This window comes from Zosterops lateralis, assembly GCF_965231275.1.
Source record: "Zosterops lateralis genome assembly, chromosome: 8".
Lineage (NCBI taxonomy): Eukaryota > Metazoa > Chordata > Aves > Passeriformes > Zosteropidae > Zosterops > Zosterops lateralis.
Genome location: NC_139768.1, coordinates 31,817,056 through 31,839,931, shown reverse-complemented (window position 1 = coordinate 31,839,931; position 22,876 = coordinate 31,817,056). Strand labels below are relative to the sequence as shown.

General features: G+C 48.5%; 1 protein-coding gene across 1 annotated transcript in view; it reads left to right on the top strand.

The window, feature by feature from the left end:
* Positions 1–499: 499 nt before the first annotated feature.
* The window catches only part of PRKG1 (protein kinase cGMP-dependent 1), a gene marked incomplete at its 5' end in the record, with an annotated part of 363,931 nt that continues 341,554 nt past the window's right edge, over positions 500–22,876 (top strand). The window contains one exon of the mRNA XM_083866088.1: positions 500–780. Within this exon, the coding sequence (XP_083722214.1) occupies positions 515–780 (266 nt within the window). The remainder of the gene's footprint in view (positions 781–22,876) is intronic.

Below are 22,876 nucleotides of genomic sequence, written 5' to 3'. Positions count from 1 at the left end.
CGGGAGGAATGGGATGCTGAGCTCCCGGGGCGGGGGGAATGGGATGCTGAGCTCCCGAGGAGGGAGGAATGGGATGCTGAGCTCCCGAGGGGGCCGGGCCGGGATGTTGAGCTGCCGGGGGCCGGGCCGGGCGGGCCGGGGGGCGGATCCACGTGGCTCATTAGCAGGAGGCAATTTAATATTTATGAAGTGTTCTTGTTTGAATCCCAAGTCTTCGGCTCCAGTTACAAGGAGCTGCGTCACCCTGCGATCACATGGTAATTGTTGCTATTTCCAGGATCCCAGCCCCGCGGAGTGGCACAAGAGCTCTTTCCCCTTTTCTTGTCCTTTTTTCCCCGCCGTCTTTTCCCTTGTCGGGCGCTGCTTTCGGGGCGGTTTTTGCCGGTGCCGGGGCCGGCGGGGCGGGCGCGGGGCGATGCCGGGGCCGCTGCCCTGAGCCGGGCGGGCGCAGCCGCTCCGCCGCCCCTGCCCGGGAGCCGCTCCACGAGAGCGGGACCGGCCCGGCGCCCCCAAAATGACCGAGCTGGAAGGGGACTTCACCAAGCTGCTGCTGCTGAAGGAGGAGCGGATCAAGGAGCTGGAGCGGCGCCTGGGGGAGAAGGACGAGGAGATCCAGGAGCTGCGGCGGCGGCTGCACAAATGCCAGTCCGTGCTGCCGGCCCCCAGCCCGCACATCGGGCCCCGCACCACCCGCGCCCAGGGCATCTCGGCCGAGCCGCAGACCTACCGCTCCTTCCACGACCTCCGCCAGGCTTTCCGCAAGTTCACCAAGGCCGAGAGGTAGGGATGGAAGCCCTTTATCCCCCTCCCGCGAACCCCGGTCCCGAGCTGGGTGGCGGGGACACCGCGTCCCCCCGGCGGGGATCACGGACCGTGCCCGGGCTGTGAGCGGCTCCGAGCCGCCGGGAAGGAGCCCCGCGGGGGATCGGACGGCCCGGCCCTCCCTCCTTCCCTCCCTGGCTTCGCTCTTCCCTTCCCCGCCGCGGCTCCCGGGGGATGCTCGGCCGGGGCGCGGGGGGGCGGCGGTGCCTCCCCGGCGCTGGGAAAAGTTTGCGGCGGGGCCGGGAAGTTGTTGGGTGGCTGCTCGAGAGCCGCCAGCACCCCCGGCAGCCCCGTTCCCGGGGCAGGTGCTACCCCCGGCCCCCCTTTTCCCCACCCCATTCTCCCCCAAAACGAGCCCACGCTGCTCCAGCCGTGCTTTGCCTCCTGTTATCCCGGTGGGACTAGCTGATCTTGGAGGACTTTTTCCACAGTAATGATTCCGTGATTCTGTTTCTTTGTGCCGCTCTCAGGCACCCGCAGAGAGGTTTTTTTGGGGGGAGCACGGGGTCTGCCCGGGGTCTCAGGGGTTGTCATTCTTCCATGCATGTGGGAAAGCTGGGGAGTGTGGTGCTGTGCTGGCTGCTGGGGAGGCTGATGTGATGGAGAAGTTGGGAGGGTGTTGAGTGTGAGGGAGAAGTTGTGTGTGACCCTGCTTTGGGCAGGAGCTGTGGCTGGTGCTTCTTGAGCAAGGCACGCTCTTGTGTCCTCTGTGGGAAGTGATTTATTTCAGCAGAAATCCCATTCCCGACGGGATCTGTGTGTGAATCCACAGCTCCACTCCCTGAGTGTGCCCAGACCAACTCCAGCCCTTCCCTCCTCACCTGTCCCCTGCCCCTTGTTAATGAGACCAGTGCTCAAACCAGGAGCACTTGGCTTTGGGTTTTTTATTTGTTATCATTCTTTTCCCTGCCGGTGGTGATTTAATAAAACAGAGTGCTGTGCCCAGGGAGGTGTGTGGGTCCGAGCTGAGCGTGTCTGTTTGTCCTTCCCTGGGGCAGCACATCCCTTTGCATCCATGTGTTGTGGATGGAGGAGAAATTACATCCAGTTTTTCCTTTTGCTGTTGGATTTTTGGAGGCAGCGATCATCCTGAGCCTCTTCTACCAAAGGGAAGGTGACAGTGACCTGGCACCTGTGGTGAGGGCAGGGACCCAGTGTCCCCACCCTGTGTCATCACTTATTTGGGAGTTGTTAAACCTGCTTGTGGCTCTAGTGAGGTTTAGTCCTGGCCTGAGGCTTTCCCGTGCTGTTCCCAGTTTGGGTTGGCAGGCCAGCTGCAGGAAAGGCTGTGTCCATGTGATGCAGTGAAGGTCATTTGTCCCATCCTACATCATTCCCGTCATCCACAGACGATGTTCCAGCAGGCAGGGAAAACTCCTGGTGGGGCCTGCGGGCAGTTCCAGGCTGGAACTCCATCCCTTGGCAGCCCCCCGTGCCTCAGCCTCGCTCGTGGTAGCCATGACAATGGTAACCAAGCCAGTCTGGGACTGCTTTTGGGTTTTCATTCTTAATTCTTCCTTTAATTCCGCTTAATTCTTCTCCCGTCTCGTTGCTGGGAGAGCGGCGGGCGGCTCTAGGGTGTGCTGAGCACGCTGCACCCACAGCTTCCCTTTTCCCCCAATTTTCCCCCAACAAATCCCTCCCCACCATGGGCTAGGTGAAGGTGTGTTTTCCATGGGCAGTGGAATGATCTGGTTGCAGGGTGCTGTGCTGGGATCAGGGAGCAAAGGGCTGTGCTGCAGAGGTCCGTGCCAAGAGCATGACGAGCTTCCCCTGCTCCTGATGCTGGCCAGAGGCAGGAATGGCTCTGGCTGGTGCCAGCTCCCCTCAGTATCCCCAGGGCTTCTGGAACTGCTGACAGCACTCGGCTGGTTTATTTATGGGGGAGTTCATGCACCTCCAGCAGCCTCCTGCCTGTGCTCCAGTGACAGCAGCAGCATCCCAGCCCTCCATCCCACACGTCTTCAGCTCCCTGGGAGGCTGAGGATGGGCAGCACCTCTTTTCCAAAACCCACAGACAACTCCCAGACCATGAACTCCCCAAGAGGATGTTCAGGCCCTTCTGTTTCCAGCTGAATGCCAACAGAAACCTTTTCACCTGGGATCAACCTCCAAACGCTTTTTCATCTCTGAGGATAAAGATGTAGCTATTGACAATATAATTGGATTTATTTATTGTGTGTCACATACACCAACGTGTAAAACTGTCAAGGAGTGGAAAGCAGCAAATTATGGGACGACAGGAACTCCAACAAGGATGAAGCCCAGGAGTTGGTTTAAATGTGTTGTGCCTCTTGTAATGCACCCCTATCACAGGCAGCAAGGGTAGAGTTGTGAAGGCTCTCAGAGATCCAAAGTGTAAACAGAAAGGTGGTGAAGGATGTGTTATCTTTGGTCTGGAAGTGTGTGGAACTGTTGTTCCTTCTGATAACAGGGAAATATAAATTTTAACGGCAGAAAGCCTTGTTGTGTAGCTGTCCAGGTGTACAGAACTATCCATGGATCTATATACAACCTGTAAATTAGATTTTCTTCCAAAATAGCCACTTTCTGTGCCAGTTTTCAAAATAATTCCTTCCTGTTGTTCCTTGATCCATTCCTGCCAGCAGAGATTTGAGTTGAAAGCAGAGCCACACTTCTTGTAAATGAGTCCTTAATTTATTTATGGCCAGTGAGTTTTGATTCACTTTTACCCACAGCCAGTGAGTGTTTGGGATCACACAAGGCCTCGAGGCTGTCTGCTCCAGCACCTGCCAGCCCCTTATGGCAACACAAATAAGGAGAACCAGTTTGTCCCTGTTTTTCCTGGCAGGGTGGGAGCCATCCGTGGATGATGCAGCAACCCAGGCACTTTGCTAAAGTGATGCCCAGTTGCTAAGCAAAGGCACTGCAGATGATCAATGATGCAAAAAGCAAATGTTGAGGTGTGGCAGAGCCAGGACTGCGAGCTGGGTCAGCCCTGCCTGTCCCTGCACCCAGGGGTGCTCATCACTGCCTCCCCAGCACCCCGAGGTGCTCTGTGCCCTGGGAGCCATCGACCTGAGCCCTAATCCCACCTCCATATCATCCTCCCTGGAAATTCCAGCGGCTGCCTGCCTTAATTCTGAGGTGCAGTGTCTAATTCCAGCTAAATCCTGCTTATGTGGGGTGAGAAGCCTCCCTCAAACCAGGGTGGCATGAAATGACTTTGGGAACTCTGGAATGTTTTTGGAAAAGTGACTGAATCTTTGCTGAAGCCCAGGCCCTGCAGGCAATTCCATGTTTTGTGTGTGGTTATATCCTCAGCTCCCCAAATCCAGCTTGGACTGGGTTTTTCCCTGGGTTTTTCCATGCCAGTCTCAGTCTGACACAGCGCTGTAGGCTCAGCCTCAGCATCGTTTAAGACAGATGAGTTTCCCCACCCTGCTCCTGGTAATTTACCCATCCTTCTTGGCTCCCTAACTTTTTCTGCAACTTTTGAATGGATTTTTCCCCCTTTTTAACTTTATTTCAGGAAGTATTTGCCACAAGATGGCAGTGGGGTCTAACATTTAAGGCAAGGTATTGGGGTGTATTGTGGTTTCAGCCTCCCAATCCTGGACCGGTCCTCCTGCCTGTGGTTTTCCAGATAAAATCAGGCATGAATCCTTGTTTCTTTTGCTTCCATCTTCCCTGAGGTGACGGGGGATATTTTGCCATAGGCATGTGTTCACCCAAGGTGTTTAAACTCAGGATTCAAGGCTTTGGGTGGTACCAGGGATGGAGGATTGGAGTGGATCCTCTCGACTTTATGCAGCAAAACTTGGGATAAGCTGGTGTTTGCTGATGGCTGTGGCAGGATCAGTCCATCTCTGGGGTTTGGGTGTTGCTCAGGCCAGGACCAGCCATGCCTGGGGTAAAAAATTGGGTAGCCTAGGAGGTCTCCAGTCCAAAACTCAAGGCAAAGTCACCTTGAAAGCTGGACTGAGGCTGCCCCAGGCTAAAGCAGAGATACTCTGCACAGCCCTGCAGTTCTCCATCACTTTTCTCCCCCTGTAACACTTGTCTCACATCTCTACCACCCCTCTGCTGCTCTGTTGATGGCCTCCAACCCCTTGAGCATGGCAAGAAGGATCTTTTCCCCCTCCCTGGAGCCGTGTCCTTCCTCCCTGAGCCCCTTTCTGGGAACCAAGGTGCCTGCCTGCGTTAATTTAGCCATGATCTCATCAGCTGCCAGCCACTAAAGCGATATCGATCCTGCACTCAGCCTGCCCGTGAAAAACAACCCAGCTGCTTCCCCACTACCTGGAACCACCCTCCCTTGGGGCCTGGGCCGCCTGGAAAAGGAGCTTAAAAAAAAAACAACCTTTTTTTTTTTTTTTTTTTTTTTTTTTTTTTTTTTTTTTTTTTTTTTTTTTTTTTTTTTTTTTTTACTGGTGGGAGAGCAGTGTGTGACCTGTGGCCATGTGTGACACTTCAGCCTTTAAACTAAAGGAGGACAGTTTGGGACTCTGCTTGTGCAATGTTTGACACCACTCAGCAGCTCTGTCTAAAATAGTTCGGACAGGGAGATTGTGCTGCATCTGAGTCTGCTGTTCCTCTCTGTAAGGGTCAGCATTGCTCTGCGGAGCTCTGAGAGGGAGGATAGCAGTGGTTTTGCCATTAATTATGGCTCTAAAAACGCCTCTCTTCCTCGTTTACCCATTCTCAGTCCAGTCCCATCCACTCCTGATGAGCTGCAACAGCAAATTCCTTGGATGCTTCATCCCGGGGCGATCCCCACTGAAGATCAGAAGGATTTTATTAGCTGGAATTATGTTGGCAGAGGAGGAATTAACACTGTTCTCATTGCTGCTTGTGTTGGGAGAGCGTGGCTGCTCCAAGGGAGGGAAATACAGAGGGAAGTTTGACAGGGTTGCTTAAATTTGGGTGGGAGCTGGGACATATTCCAAAGAGGGTGGTGGAAGTGGGAAATGGACCCTTTGCTTGGTCCTCTCTGCTCATTTGGATGGAGCAACTTGTGGCATGATGCAGGGAGGGTATTGAGTGAAGATGGGGGGAACAAGGGGGCTGTCACTGCAGGGAGAAGTGTGACATCAGCCCCTCGAGAAACCCAAGGTCAGACAAATAAGCACAGAAGGGTTTTAGAAAGGGAGAGAAGCAAATGTTTATGGTTAATCAATGGAAATAATTTCCTGTCTTTTAATTTTTAATGGGCTAAACTCGCTGCTCCCCCTTTCCCTGGGCATCGCTTCCCTTTGGTTTACAGGAGACCTGAAAATTGAGCCAGGATGGAGGGAAATTTGGCTCCCAAAGGGCATCAAATGGTGCCTTTTCACTGGCTACAGCCTGGCGTCTGTCTATCTATCTGTCTGTCACCAGCAGCCCTGGTCACCCAATCCACCTTTTCCATCGTGTCCCTTTGGTGCTTCCTCATGGGCACAGTGGTGTCACTGCCAGGGCAGCACAGTGAGAGCAGCTAAACTCAGCTTGCCCTTCCACCTCCTCCAAAAATAGTACAAAACAGGTATCAATTCATATATAAACACCTGAAAATGTTAAAAAAAAAGGCATTGGTTTATATATAAATATGTGATTTTTTTTAAAAAAATAGATTATTTGATGTGATCCCTGGTCCTGGTAAAGAAAGGAAGGGTAAGATTGTTCTTCTGGCTGCTTTAGGATGAAAACTTGGAATCTTTGGCTTTGCTGTGTGTTTCTCAGGTGTGGCCTGAGGAAGGGCACACACATCCCAAGGCAGGGAGCGGGGAAGGCTGGGCTGGGCAGGGAATGAGGCAGTGCCCATCCCTGGCTGACGCAGGCTCCCTCCCAGCGGCGTCATCCCAAATTCTTCCTTCGGCCTATTTTTAAAGTCGGAAGGTTTTTAGAGCCTCCCTTGGGGCACCAGACCACAAGCCTAGAGATTTTAGGGCAGCTGCCAGATCTCCATGCCCCCCCACCTTCCCTCTGCCTGGGGCTCTGCTTCCCAATCCCTGAAAACCTGGTTACATGTGGGCTCTAAACCTCAGCTGTGCTCCCAGGCAAGGCCACTAGAAACTGCTTTTCCCTCCTGGATCTTTGCTGTGAGTGGATTCATAAAAATACAAAAAGCTGGGAGTCAGGATTGTGTTGCTTTTATGTTTTTCTGCAGCAGCTTGTGGACATCTCTTGATCTGGAGGAGAAAAAGGGTCCTGTGGCCCTCTTGCTGCTGTGTTTTTTAAACGTGGCATGTGGATGTGGTGGTGTAAAAGTGCTTGGCCTCACTCACTCTTCATTTGGCCTCTTTCACAATTTCTGTCTGATTTTTAAAAATAATTTTTGTCAGGATTTTTGTATCCTTTTCATCAGAATTTTGGTGACACTTTTGTCAGAGTTGTTCTGTCGTTTTCCCCAGAATCGTCCCTCATGATGGAAAAGGTGATTTTCACCCCAGGGAAAATCCACCTGGGTGGTGAAGTCTTATCAGAATAAAATGGGATAGAAAGGACTGAAATAAAACTCTGAGTGCCTCTTTCCTAATGGGAAACTTCAGGAAAAAGCCTTCCCAAGGTTTCCACTTGGTTGTGGAGTTGCTGCAGGTCCTGGAAAATCTCTGACAGAGCTTGGCAAGGGACTTCCTGAGGAGCTTTCCCCTCTGCCATGACCTCCCGAGTGGAAAAGATGAGGATTGCTTTTTTTTTTTTTTTAATAGATTTTTTAATGTGTTCTGCTCATGGGTATTCTCAGAGCATTTTTGCTCCATTAGTAATAAAACCCTGTAGTCACAAATGAGGAAGAAGATGCTGAAAAAGGAGGGAGGGAAGCTGAGCTCAGGCCCACAGGTGGTGGCAGGAGCTAGGAATGTCCTGGGGATCCACAAGGATAAATGATTGAGATAGTTTTAAATTTAAATTTAAAATTCAGTTTTTGCATTTCATTCACGTTGGGGGCTGAGCCTTAGAGTTGTGGGAATTGCTGCAAGAGAGGGGGAAAAGCTCTCCAGTAATGGGATCAAATCTCTTCTGTTTGACTCAAAGGAGTGTAAATAGATTTGGCAGAGATTTTCTTGGGTTTGAGACATTTTAAGGTGTAAAATGGGGTGAGAACATCCACCTCATGGCAGTACATTAATGACAGGCCAGTGGGTGATGGAAAACTCAAACAGCAGCTACAGGGGGAGAAAACAAAGAATTATTTAATATGAAATACCCAGAAGGAAACTGAGCAGGTGGGAAACAGGTTCGGGGGAAATATTTTAGTATTTGGGGTTTGTGGCACAAAGTCTGCACTAAAGGAGGCTGTAGTTGATTGATTAATTGATTGATTGCAGCAAGCACAGCAGGATGGGAATTTTGAATTGTTTTCATTTGCATTTTACTCTTTCTTGGGAGTTGCTATAAAATCCTCCAGGTAAAAAACACCACCAGCATTTTAAATGACCAATAAGTATAAAAATTAAAAAAAAAAATAATCTATTGAGCTGTTTGTAGTAAGGGATCAGATCTCGAATCTCAGAATTCCACTTTCTATTTATGTATCTACACTGTATTGCCAATATTTAACTTTTTAAAAGTCTTTAATCCCTCAATTTCTGAGGAGCTGTGCTCTGCATTATTATTATTTTTCCTGTGGTGTGTGGAAGTGGGAAGGATAACTGGGAATAATTCCTTGAGACCCCAAAGAACTACACTCAGATCCCCTGAGTGCCTCAACATAGAATTTTGGTGCTTGCAATTGTTAAGCCAAAATTCAGCTTTTAAGGCCTGGAATTGGTGGGAATAGCAGGAAGTGGTCCCTTAAAAGTGCATCCCAGAGGTGGCTTGTAAGGAATCTCAGAAGTGACTGTGGAGCAGGGAAAGATGCAGGGAGAGATACCTGGGGAGTTGCTACACTTCCTAAAAATGTATCTATAAAAAAAAAAATCAGGAAGCTGGAAGGAATAAATACATCTAGTGTCCCCTCTTGCTCCAGCCCATGGGGATTTTTTTGATGTTCAAGAGAAAATAAATGTGCTTGTAGAAATGCAGAAATGTTCTGAAGGTTTGGAAAGGCAGGATGGAGAAAAGCAGGGAAGGAGCTCTCTGGGAAGGTGGGAAAAACACTGGGAAGTTGCTTTATCTGGGAAAACTTGGCAGCACCAGGGCTGTACCTCCAAGGTGGTTTTGCTTCCCATCCGCCAGCCCACCCAGACCAGTCAGGGGTTCTGCTTTTTCTGCATTTGATATTTACCCTTTTCACAAAGCCTTGGAGGCATTTCTGATGCCATTTCAGCCTGCATGGAGGCAGGGGAAAAATCCCCAGATCAGCTCTTAGAGGGAAAGTTTTCATGGAATGACACTGGGAGTGTATTTTATCAATAAACAGCAGCCACCTCCTCAGCTACTTTATTTCTTTCTTCCCCTGTAGTTCAGAAAAGGACTGTTCAGTGTTAAAAAAAAATAAAATACTAAACTGAAAACAGCGTGAAAGGTGGTGGTTGTGTTTTTATTTTTTCTCTCCTCCCGCTGATTTTCATGCTACTTTGTGAAATCCATGTCAAGTAAAGGGTGAAGTGTCTGCCTTCCCTTTCATGCCATAATGCAGGGTTGGACTCTCCCTGGCAGGAGCACGTTCCTCACTTTGATCTGCAGGTTTATTATCACACCTCCCATCCAGGGAAAACGCTGCAATGCCTTTTGGGAAGCACAGACCAGAGCAGTTGGTCTCTCCTGCAGAAACCCTGACATTTTAAATCATCTTCCCCACATTTCTCAGCGCTGCTGGGACAGAGAGACTTGAAGCTGGATTGAAATTTATCCCTCCCCACCATGACATTAAAATAATCACTTAAAAAAGAAGAATTTCAAAGTGTTTCATCTTTTGATAGAAGAATGCTTGTGGCAACTTCACCCAGAAACTCGTTATTCTGTGGGAAGATGCTGGAAAAATATAGGTTGAGCTGGTGTGGGTATAATGAATATTAAAATTTTTACTCCATTATTCCATACATTTGGAGACAGAAAAGCAAAAAAGGAAGTGGAAATGGTGTTATGGATCAACTGAAGGCTGGTTTTAGGGAAATTTGGGGGTCTGATTAATGTCTCCTGAGTCTGTGCAGTCAGATCCATCCCAAAGAATTAGTTGTAGAGACCATTTGATTTTGGGACAGTTGCGTCACACACATCCAGTTCCTGCTGCTGCTCATTGTCTCTTGCACCTTTTTTGGCTGGGTTGACCCCTAAATTGTAGTTTCTACTCTGAGATTAAAAGCAGGTACAGCTGTTTCCCATCTTTTATGTTGGGCTGGTTGATTTCTATTTTGGGGAGCTTTATCTTTCACTCTTTCTCTTTCTCTCTCTCTCTTTTTCTTTCTTTTCCTCCTTTTCCTTCCCCTTTGTTTTGTTGCCAAAAATTCAGTAGCTAAAAATCAACTCTCTTTTAAAATCTTGAAATCAAATGGAAAACAGAGGGGGAAACTTCCCGTGGAATGATGTCATGAATCTCCCCAGGCAGCGTTTCTGCGATGGCTCCTGCCCAGGCAGCACATGGAGGAGTCCACAGGAGCTGGTTTCCTCCTTTCCTGACCCTGCTTCCCTGGGAACTGGAAGCAGCAGCTCCTTGCGTGGGTGTGGTGCTCCTGGTGTTCACATGGTGAGGGAGAGCAGGGAGCTGAGAAATCCCTGCATCCCTCTTCCAGCCTGCAGGAAGTTGGGCTGTAAATCCGGAGTGTAACCCTGACGTGGGGAAGGAGATTTAAAATTACATTTGTGGCCACTTCGGAGCCCTTCAGGCGGGGCTGGGAGATGCTGGGGGGCAGAGAAGTGTTGGGAAATGCTTCAGCTCCTGAGTGGGAATCTCAGGAGGTCAGCAGGGCCGGCTTTGCTCATCCAGCCCCGTTTGCAGATGAGCCCTTGGCCTCTGTGGGGTTTTGTTTTCTGTCATCAATAAAATCACCCTCTTCCCATCCTGGCTCAAAGCCCTGCCGGTGATGGAGGCTGTGAGCTGCAGGGAAGATGAATTGCCCTGATGGCCTTCAGTATTGGTTCCCCATTTCCAGCCTGAATCTGTCCCAGCTTCCTGGCCCAGCTGCTCATCCTGCCCTGTCCCTCCCACGCTTCTCCCGAGTGTTTTCCCCTCACTTCCAACGCCCCCTGCGCCAGGGTAAAGCCCCCGGAGCTGGAGACACTCCCAACGAGCTCGAGTTTGTGCCTCAGCCACTTCACAGCAGCTTTTAATTGCACTGCATGGCTGCAAATGCTTTTTTCCCCAGCCCAATTTGCAGGTGCTTTAGTAAAACTGGCCAAGCTCATTCCACGAGATCTGTTTTCCATAGAGCGCCGTGGATTGACAATTTGTTGTCTCGCCTTGATTTTTCCAGCAATTAAATGGAGGCTCGCACATCCCAGAGGATGAGCAGGGTTTCATGTCAGGCTGACACAATTACCTGTGGGATTTCATTTACCTGCTAAAATCCTGGTGGAGTGTTTGCTTTCCTCTGGCTCTCCAAAATTATTTTTTTTTTAATTCCAGAACGCAGCAAAGATCAAGAGCAAACTCAGTGACCCTCTGGCCCACCTTTTGTTGAAATTAAAACAAAACAAAACAAAACAAAACAAACCAGTGTGCAAAGTCCTGAACCGCTCTATTTTCCAGTATTTCATCTGTCCATATTCATGTCCTGCTCTGTATTTTATCTGTTCAGGTGCTGACCCATAAGATAATTTTTTATCCAGGGGCTTGCCCAATATTTTCCTTCCTAAGGCAGCTGTGACCTTGCCCCATTATCTGATTCTTCCTGTCCTCTTCAATTAATGGGAATGAAGTGGAATTTGGGCAATTTTAGTGTGATGTTGATGGGCTGGAGATTTTTCTTTCCAGCCCATGCTGCCTTGGCCAAGCTGTGCTAACACTTCTATTTAATTATACAAAAATCCTCCATTTTATTTTATTTTATTTTATTTTATTTTATTTTATTTTATTTTATTTTATTTTATTTTATTTTATTCTCTTTTGCTCTCACTCTGAGGTGCCTGGCCCTGGGAGCAGGGGTGGTTTTTGGGCTGGAGAACACCAGGATTGCCATGAGTCTCTTGCTGATGACATGAGGATGTTCTGGTGACGTTTCTTCTGCCCTTTTCTCTTTGCTGGTCCCATCCCAAGCACTTCTCTCCCCAGTCCACATCCTAAGGGGCAGATTTAAGGAGCAGGATTTGAGGGAAAAGCTGAGGTGCTGTTTCAGGCTGCTCCTGCTCCCAGCAAAAGCTGCTTGAGCCTGATACTCCCCTAATGAAAGTATGGAGGGAATGATTTCCCAGTGTGGGGGAAGCATTTTCCACTGACATTATCTCAGTTTAACCTCCAGACCCGGCACAAGGATAATGGGATAATTACAGCCCGATCTGATGTGCTCAGGCATTGCTTTCATTACACACAAATGTTCCTGGAGAAAGGAAATGTCATCCCATTACTGGCTGATCTTTAAAACCTCGAGGTGCTCACTCACTTTTGCCTTCCCAAATCTGGTTTCCACTCGTACACATCCCCAGCCATGTCCAGGGTAGTGACTGTGTTTATCAGGCTGGATAAAGCTGGATAAAGAAATGAGAATTTACTGGTCTCCAACCAATAAAAGTGTCCAGGAGGTTAAACACAGATTTGTCTTTTTAACTGGGCTTCTCATTCAGGAGCACTGGAGGGAAAATCAGGCTGGAAATGAGGAATGGCGCAGGTTTGTTTGGGACTTGGAGCTTTGGCATCTCCCCAGTAAGATCAAGCCCTGTGTGGGATTTTATTGCTCTGCACAAGTCCCTGACAGGAGGGGACAGCCAGAGAGTTGGGCTCTGCTCCCAGGGAACAGGGACAGGATCAGGAAATGGCCTCAAGTTGCTCCAGAGGGGGTTTAGATGGGATATCAGGGAAAATTCCATCATCAGAAGGGTGCTCAGGCCTTGGAAGGGGCTGCCCAGGGAAGTGGTGGAGTCACAGTGCTCCAAAACTGTGGATGAGGCAGCTGGGGCCATGGGTTAGAGGTGGCCTTGGCAGTGCTGGGGAATGGTTGGACTCGATCTCAGAGGGGTTTTCCAACCTTTAGGATTCTCTATGGAGCGTCAATCACCAAGCCCTAAAAACCTCTGCCTGGTGGTAAAAGAACTGCCAAACCTAGGCTATTTCTCTTGTGGGTGGTTTTTTTTTTTTTTTTTTTTTTTTTTTTTTTTTTTTTTTTTTTTTTTTTCCATTGCCAGACTCTCCCTAATTTTTCAGTTCAAAAGAGCTTGGCAAAGTAGTTGGTAGTGCAGGAAAAGAAAGGGTTTGGCTCCATGTGGGAGAACCAGGGCTGGACTGAGTCTGGTCAGAGCATTAATGTAAATTCAGTGTAAGATGGATTTTATGCCACCTCCCTCCTGGCCGTGGCTCCTGGGAGGGAAAGGAGATCTGGGAGAAAAGTGCAGCTTTAACATTTGGATTATTTCAGCTTTATCTTCCACCTGGCTGGAAATATATTGATGCTTAAGGCAGCGGCAGAGCCACGTCTTGCTGTAAAACCCTGAAAAAATCCAGGGGACAACACTGAGCTTCATACTGGGAAGTGGTTAACAAAAACCTCCCAAAACCTGCCGCCTCAGTTGCCAGGGAGTAGAGGGAGGGCAGAGCTGCAGAGGGGGCTCACAGCTTTCCTGGGAATGAAAAAACGCTTTCAGCTCTGCCTCCCCACCCTGCGCCCTCGCCGAGGGCCTCACAGAGCAGAGGTTTTTCTGCAGAAGGTTTGACTCAGGGCTGCAGAGGGCGGCGGTGCCCGCGGGTAACCACAGCAGCCTGCAGGAGCTGCCCCTGCAGCCGGGGGCCGCCTGAAAGGCTGCGCTGTTCCCGCGCCGGGATCGTCATCCCAGAAACCCCGGGGAAGGATTCCTCAGGGGAACGTGGGGAGAAGCCTCTCCTGCCTGCTGGGCTCGGCTGTGGAAAAATATCTTGGCGTGGCTCTCTGGGGCTGGAGGGGATGTGGGGTGGCTGAGAAGGCAGCGGAGGCTCTAGAGGGGGAAGATTTGGGGATAAACACACTTGGGCAGGGAAAGGCTGGGTGGTTTGGGGGTTTGAGAGCATAAATCTGCTCAGCTGGGGTGGTGATGGGCACTGGAGGTGGCACTGCCGACCTGGAGCTGCAGGTGGAGGTGTGGGTGAGTCAGCCCTTTCCCAGGGATTTCGTGCACCTGGATATTTGTCCTTGTTCAAAATAGGTGCCTCATTTTCCTATGGATTTACCCATCTCCCAGTTCTTGTAAAGCCTTTTGCTGCTCCTCTGAAAACGCCACTTAATTCTGAGCATTGAATCGATTATAGTATCAATATAATGTAAAATAATTTTTTTTTCTTAATCCATTAGCCCTTTCTGGCCTTGACAAACACCAGCTCCCAGGTATGTGTTTACCGTCTTCCCCACCACCTCCAGCTGCATCCTTTGCCACAGGGGGGATTTTAGCACTCTGAAAAAGCAGTTCAGCCTCAGCCACAGGAGTTACAGCTCCTTCCTGGCCTCTGGCTCTATCTTGTCCTTTGAGTTCTTCTTGTCCTTTGGTTTCTTCCTCACACATGGGGCAAACTTCAGCCTCTGGGTTTGTGTGGAGATGGTTCTTCACTGAGGATGGAGGTGCAGAGGCTCTTCCCAGCAGGAGGAGAGCTCCAGCCTGGCTTTTCTGGCAGCCTGCAGGTGGGATGGGCACAGGTAACACCCCATTTTTTGGAGGTCTCAATACCCATTTTATACCTGTAGGGTCCTTCCCTACCTAAACCCAGCACTGTGATTGCCAGGAGAGCAAATCATGGCAGAGATTACAGGGGGGGAATGTCTGTGCCTTGCACCCTTCTCCTTTCCAACACATTCCATCAAAGGACCAAAAGGAAAAGGTGATTTTTTTTCCCCTTCCAAATTCCTTTGATGTCACTGGCATCTCCCTATAAATCAGGTTTCCTTCCTAAGGCAGCTGTGACCATGAGTTTACTGCCCCATCATCTGACTCTTCCTGTCCCCTTCAATTAAATGGAAATGAAGTGGGATTTGGGCAATTTTAGTGTGATGTTGATGGGCTGGAGGTTTTCCTTTCCAGCCTATGCTGCCTTGGCCAAGCTGTGCTAACACTTCTATTTAATTATACAAAATTCCATTTTATTTTATTTTGTATTTTTAATTATAATTATTCATATATTATGTTTATATTATATTATATTTTTATTTTATATTTTAGTTAAATATAATTAAAATATTTAATTATAATAAATATAATTAAAATATCCCAGCTGGATGTGGGGAGATTTAAAACACGATAATTTTGGTGGCCAAATGCAACCCCTTCCCCTTTTCCCTGCTGTGATTTCTGGGATAAAGCAGAGCTGGGCCTGGTGGGGCAGGGCTTGGCTTTGCCTGGCAGGTCCAATCCCTGGCACTGACTGCCAACAACTCCGAGAGAGAGCTCCAGGCCATAAATAATTAATACCTGCTGAATTATTCAGGCTGGGCGTGCAGCAGATGAATGCAGCAGAGCTGACCAGGCTAGGAATGAGTAATTATGTTAATTAACCCGTGCAGCTCGCTGGAGGTGCAATTAAGTTCATCCTTCTTTCAGGCTGCTGGGATTTTTCAGGAACAGAAATGAGATAAAATGAAACAAACTAAAGCTGCAGTTACAAGAGATGAGTTTAACCGTGTGGTTTGAATGATCAGCAGAGGAGCTGTGCTCTAATTCAGGTGGATTTATGTTCCAGCAGCCCTCTGTTCCTTCAGGGGGGAAACAGGTACATTTTTTAAAGCTTTAATCACTTCTCTCTGCAAGAACTTCAAGATGTTTCTGCAGATTTAGTAGTGTGATGTGCCAGTCTCTTTTTGTGTTGCTGAAGAGGAAGAAAAATCAAAGAGAAAAAAAGATTTAAAACACGTTAGCATCATGAAATGAGTTCTAATAAAGCTCTACAAATTGACAGCTTAATTTTGCAAACACATCACTTGCCATCCAGTGGCCAACAAAACCTCTGAGTTCATGTTAAAAGGCTTTTCTGGTGGAAAGAAAACCAGAATTTAGTTACAAGTGGAGAATATTCCCATTTCCCCCTGCTCCTGTGTTAATAATAAGCATTCTTTGGCACAGTGAAGAACTAGAAAACTCTGTTGGGATTGGGTTAATGAGACAAAAGGTTAAGGAATGCCTGAGATTTTTCCTGAGGTGACATGGAAAGGATCTGCTCTGGGCTTTGCCTCTCATCCAGGAATTACCCAGGTGAGGTGAACTCTCCACTGAAGAGGTCCAAACCTGCTCCAGCCATGAGGGTTTTGGTGAAACTTTTAAATAGGAGAAGTGAGGAGTGTAAAATCCATGGTTTCCCCTCCTTTTAGAAGAGCAGAGAGGACAGAACGTGGCTCATCCATGAGCTGGATTTTTGAATTTGGAGTTCCCACCTCCAATTTCACCTTTTGATAGGGATTTTATCCTACTAAAGAATTGAGTACTGGCTGGTTTCATCTGAAGTTTGATTTATTTTCCTGAATCACTTAATCTGCTTGGGTTTGATTTGTCTTTTAAAAACCTTATTTACCCCCCGTCCTGGGCATCCCCTACAAAAATATAAGAAAAGCTTGATGAAGAAAAACCACATTTACTTAAATTCCCCATCCTAGTGGGGCTCCATCGATTATTCTCCCATAATTTACCCTCCCTGCTCAGCATTCGCTGTTCTGCTGCCCAATCAATACCAATTCTGTCTGGAAATTGCATTCTTGGTTTTTAAAATCAGAGTTTGCTTGCAACGCTTGACTTTACCTGTAGATCAGAGCAGTTTGGGAAGCCAGGGTTTGTTGTGGGGTTTTGGGGAGGTGATAGATTAACTGCAATTGTAGTGAAATATTTGTGGCATTAGCATGAGCTATTTAAATTTAATTGGCTTTTCTGGGAGTTTGTGAGGGAGTATAGAGAGTAAAAAGAGCCAGACTCCCCAAAATGGAATAATTTAAAATTCAAAGGAATGAGACAAAATGTGGCATGTATAAAGGAAATAAACCCCCTTATTTTCTTCAGATTGGTCATTAATACTAAAAAATAGGGATGTTTGGGCCTGTGCGTCCTGAATTTTGTGTGCACACTCAGAGTGGTTGGGAGTTGAGCCAGGAACGGGTGCAAATCAATGCTTTAATGTCCATTTACTGCATCCAGTCATTGATTCCAACTTGCACCAGATCAATCCTTTGCATCTGTTTAAGGGGGAACAAAGAGATGGTGTTATTTACCATACCACGAGAATAATAAAGAAAACCCATCCAAAATGTGGTGTCTGCAGGCAGAGTTCTTACAGCTCTGAGATAATTTATTTATTGGGCAAAATGAATATTGAGCAGAAGCAGGCTGTGAGTTTGATTGCTGTGAGGGACTTACGGACAGTGCTGTGTGTTTATAAATGCCTGTTTTTACATAAATAAGCCCCTTAAGATGTCAATTTGGGGAGTTGTAGTGGATAACTCGAGAAAAACTTGCGATTAAAAAGTTGTGGTGTAGCCCCTTGCAGAGAAACCGAATAAATCAATGTATTACAGCTGGGCTTGAGCAATAGCATTGCTAAATTTTCTAGTGTGATGGCTATTTTTGATTTTTATATTTTTGATATTTATAATTTTGATTTTTAAGTTGAATTTTGATTGCTTTGGGGTGTTTTTTGTTGGATAGTTTTTCTTTTTTGGTTTGTTGTGGTTTTTTTTGCGGTGGTGTCTCTTGCCCCAAGTCTTGGGTGCGAGGCTGCGGCTCGAGCGGGGCAGCAGAGGGCGGCCTTACTCCTTGTGTTTGTGTTCCTTCCTTGTGTTCCCCGAGAGAAACGGGGATAAAAAGCAGGGAAAAAGGGAAGAATGCGGGGAATGCCGTCCCTGCCCGAGCTGCAGGCCATGTAAGGGAGCGGAGCCGCAGAGCGCCCGCTGGGGAGGTGGCACAGGAGCCGCGTCATGCCCAAAGCATCAGCTGCAAACTCCCTCTTTGCTGATAGCCCTGGCTGGGAAGCTAAAGGAAAAATAAGGGAACAGCGGGTGCAAAGCGCAAATAAAGCGATTTTTGTGTGTGTGGAAAGGAGCAGGGGTGGTTTGGAAGCGGACTGAGAGTTTCAGGGAGCAGGGGTCTGGAATGCGTTGCCTTCCTGCTGCACAGTGTGGGGATTGTGCCTCGTACCCATGTTGATCCTTCCTGTTGTGCCAGGGGCTCTGGAGATGGGTTTGGACACGGGGCTTGGTGTGTTGGGATTGCAGAAACTCGGGAAGGGGAAAGGGCCTTGTTGCCTAGGCTGGGTTGCTCAAGGAAAGCAGAGATAAAGCTGCAACACAAACAGTTCTTGCAGAGAAATCACCTGGCCCAGCACAGGAGGGACCTGGAGCTGCTGGAGAGAGCCCAGGGGAGGCTCCAGGATGAGCAGAGGGATGGAGCAGCTCTGCTGGGAGGAAAGGCTGCCAGAGGTGGGACTCTTCAGCCTGGAGAGGAGAAGCTTTGGGGTGGCCCAGCTGTGGCCTTCCAGGGCCTGAAGGAGCTACAGAAAAGATGGAGAGAGATTCTTTCCAAGGGATGGAGGGACAGGACACAGGGAATGGCTTCCCAGTGCCAGAGGGCAGGGCTGGATGGGATATTGAGGAGGCATTGTTCCCTGGGAGGATGGGCAGGCCCTGGATCCCTGGCAGTGTCCCAGGCCAGCTTGGACATTGGGGCTTGGAGCAGCCTGGAATAGTGGAAGGTGTCCTTGCCCATGGCAGGGGTGGGACTGGGTGGGCTTTAAGGTCCCTTTGAACCCAAATTCTTCTGTGATGATATAAAAGATCAATACCAGCCTATGAAACTTTCTTTGCCAACCACAGAGTAGCAGACTCAAACCACTTTGCCTTTGCAGTAGCATTGCTTCCAAGAGATTTTTCCCTTTAGGTTTGAGGAAGCTCTCAGTAGTTGGTGTCACAATTCCCCAGAAGTGGCAATTGTGCTGTTTTCCACGCAAACCAAAGATTGGGAGCTGGTGGGGAAGAGATGCTCAGGTGAACCTTCCTGGCATGTTTGAATTCCCTGCCATGGAGAGGAGTTATGGTCAGAGGAAAGCAGCTGGGAATGGAACTGGAGAGAGGAAAACCAAGGACAGGTGAGGAAGTGGAGCAGCACCAGCTAGGAGGGAGCCCTGCACCTCAGCCACAGGTTTGGCTGCTGATCTGCAGCAGAAATGGAAGAAGGGTGAGGATAAAAGCTCTGCCCATCTATCCCCTGACTCACCCAGGGCACTCAGCTGAGACATGTTGGTGGTGCAGAGGAAATCAGGCGAGTGCTGGTCTCTAATGCTCTGATGAGTAGAGCAATCAGTCCCTGCAAACACTGACAGAGAAAACGGTGAATATAAACATTTTACACACTCTGAGAGCCCAACTTGATGGAGTTCCCCCAAGCATAAATAAGAAATCGCTGTAGAAGGCAGTGGAGCGCTGTAAAACCTTTGTGAGGCCTGATGTGAGCCCTGTTTGCAGATTGTGCCTGGATGATTCATGGATATTTCCTTGGTACTGTAAAAAGCTGGGTCCTCTGTGGGATGCAGCCATTGATTCTGAGCCTTACACAATCACAGGGCTCAGCTCCTGTGGACAGAGCTTTTTGGGAAATGTTCTTGGAGGGGAAAGGTTTGGCATTGCTGGAACTGTGGCCATGAACACCTGTAGATCCCTAAATAAGAGTCTGGTGCTCCAGTGGAATATTTGCAGTTGCTCAGGACATGCAAATGTCAAAGACCTCAGGATAAATTCTGGCACAAATCTGTTTTTGAAAAGGAAGGCAGCTCTCAGTGCAACTTAAAGAAGCACCAGCCTGTTCTCCGGGTATGTAAACCCCAGGTTTAAAATCTGTGGTTTGTGTTTATTATTATAAATACCTGAAAGAGTCAAATAATAATTTTTAATAAGCAGGGGAATTAAACAGATTGTATAAAGAGACAGGGCACTTGTTCTCAATGCATCATGAAATAATGGCAACACTCTGGTTGTTTTCATATCGGGGGAGCGGAATTTGTGTTTATTTCTAATCCAATTTCAAATATAAATGAATTGTTTTGAAGGCTGGATAAATCAACCCAACAGAGCAAGGCAATTATGGGAGGTGAGTGGTGCATTACTGGCGAGGAGAGATAAGAAACACTGCAGGGTCTGAAAGGGTGAGCAGAGGGAGCACCCGGAATTGCAAATGCTCAGGCCTGCTGAGAGGTTTGGCACTGTGAAACCCCTGAAGTGGAGGAATGGCATCAAACAGCCTCAAAATGAGGCTGGAGAAATGAGCTGCTATCAATTAATATAATTTGGGGAGGGGTGGAAATGAGCTTCTTGCTGTTCTCACCTTCCTGTGGGTTTTGCTTTCCACCTCTTGCAGCCAGAGCACCGTGACTAAAACAATGAGGTGCACAAGGCAGCACAGGTCAGAGAGGGGAGAAGCTGAAACTGAAGAGTTCAGCTGTGGTTGTGTCACATTTTAAAAGGAAACAGTGGAGAATTGCAGCTGTCTCGTGGAACAAATCTCAGTTTTGGTGAGCCCGAGTTTTTCCCAGCATCTGACAAGGACCAGTGATCTGGCAGTTTGGGATTGTTCAGCCTGGAGAGGAGAAGTGACCTCACTGTGGCCTTCCAATGCCTGAAGGAGCTACAAGAAACATGGAGAGAGACTCTTTCCAAGGGATGGAGGGACAGGACACAGGGAATGGCTTCCCACTGCCAGAGGGCAGGGCTGGATGGGATATTGGGAAGGAATTGTTCCCTGGGAGGGTGGGCAGGCCCTGGCACAGGGTGCCCAGAGCAGCTGTGGCTGCCCCTGGATCCCTGGTAGTGTCCAAGGCCAGGCTGGCTGGGGTTTGGAGTGGTCTGGGATATAGTGGAAGGTGTCCCTGCCCATGACAGGGATAAAATGAACTGAGATTTAAGGTTCCTTCCCACCCAAACTCTTCTGTAATTCTGGGAGCTGTTGTTGCCTGTTAGAGTCCCACATGAAGACAAGCCAAGAGGTGATTCCAGGTGGAAAAGGTGTAGAATGGATGCAGTCCAAGGAGGAATGTGGGGGGGGGGGGGGGCAGTGACAGTCACAGGGTCATTGAGCACAGGCTGTCCCCAGCCGTTCAGCTCTGGCTGATGAGAAGTGGAAGGAAGGTGGCCTGGCTGCCCCAGCCATCCAACTCCCTGTGGAAATCAGACCCAGCACATGGCTCCCACCTTCCTTCAACCGTTTCAGCTTCCCCCAGTCCAACAGAGATGTGTGTGTGAGCAGAATGAACCTGTTTTCCCAGCAACAACAACTGAGTTGATGTTTTTTACAGACTTCACCTCCGTTGCATCCTGGATCTTGTGGCTCCATGACTAAATCTGCTTCCTTACATTTCATTTAATTGGTCCCTGGGTTCATTTGTTGGTTGCTTATGGCTGAAAGCAGAAGGAAAACTGCATTTCCAGGGTCTGCCTTGTCTAAATGCTGCTTTTGCTTTACATAGTCAGTACCCTGGAACTGCTGGGGAGAAGCAGGTCATGGGCAGTGCCTAATTGTGATAACTGCAAAGAGCACTGAATGTTTATTTTTGCAGATTGCAGAACAAGTTTCTGCTTAAGCTGAGCCTAAGGAGACTTCCCAAGGCAGCCAAATTGTTTAGAAGTTGTTTCTGGCTTAATTCAGCCCAGAGGAAGAATTGTTTAAGCTCTGCCTGTGTCTTATATTACTGGACAGTTCAGCCTTTTCTGGAAAGTGGGAAAAATGAACCAATCACTTGAGGTGTGTCTGGACAGGAGGGATCAGGATGGGAGGCACTGGTTCCTGCAGGAGGGATCAGGATGGAGGCACTGGTTCCTGCAGGAGGGATCAGGATGGAGGCACTGGTTCCTGCAGGAGGGATCAGGATGGAGGCACTGGTTCCTGCAGGAGGGATCAGGATCATGTGTGTGGTCCTTCCTGGAGAAAGCCTGCCCCCAAGGATGTCATTCAGGCTGAGGATGTGAGAAGTGCTCCCAGGAATCCCATAGCATTCCCTTAACCCTGAAGGGCTGCGGAGACCCACAGCCACCATGTGCACCCAGCTGGTCGGGTGAGCTGCTGAAAATCCAATTTTCTGTGCAGTCCTGGGAGAAAAAACTTCCTGCTTTTGGAGGGCAAAGGTTTCTGTAGATATGGGGGCAGAGATGGTGGCAAGAGAGTCTTGTTAGTGGGGAGAAGAAGTCAGAGGGATGGATTTGGTTGCTCTGATGGAAGGAACAAGCTTTGAAGGGCTTGTTCAACTTTTGGCTACCAAGAATGATTTTCTGGTGCCATTTTTCTGTAGAACTCGTAATGAGATGAATGATACTGGTGTTGTTTCAGCTCTGCAGCCCACCCAGCAGGAAGCACAGCCCAGGCTTTGCTCCAGCCTGGAAAAACAAGGGGAGGGAGATGTCTCACCTTGTACTGACAGGAGGTGCTTTGTGCCATCTCTTCTTACCAGCCAAAGAGCCCACAAAGGAGAATTTAAATCTCCAATAAAATGTGAGACGTGCTTGAAACCACTGTGTTCCTGGAGAATCCTCTGCTATTCCATGCTCCCAATGTCTCCTCCTTCGGCTTTGCATGGCACAAACATTCATTTTGGTGTTCTGCGTGTCCCTAATGTGATATAAAAAGCTAAATGCATTACAACTGCAGAACAGCACATTGTTATTTTTTCCTTCGGCTTCTTCTGCAGCGAGCAATTTTTTGTTCCATTAATAAGCCTTGTGGTATTTTTCTTTTCCTTCTCATGCACTCTACCCCACATTCATCCTGGGAGGATTTACTAGGCAGGCTGGAATGGCTGCATGCTCTTCACACTTCCCAGTGTTTCTTACTGAGCATGGAAAGAAGCGATGCCCTAAAGGAAAGCCATCAGGATAATCCAGTTTAGATGTTTTGACTGCCAGCACGAAGGAATCAGTGGGGTTTGAATGACAGTGCTCAGAGCTGGGTATCTCCATCCCGTTGTGGGGAGGAACAAATTGCTTTCAGTTTTGTTTTAGAGGCTCTTAGAAGGACCGAAATAGGGAGGAGGAACATCCAGTGTCATGAGAAAATAGGTCTTGTTTTCCTTGAAAAAAGAGGCTGAAGCACTCCCCAGATATTCAAT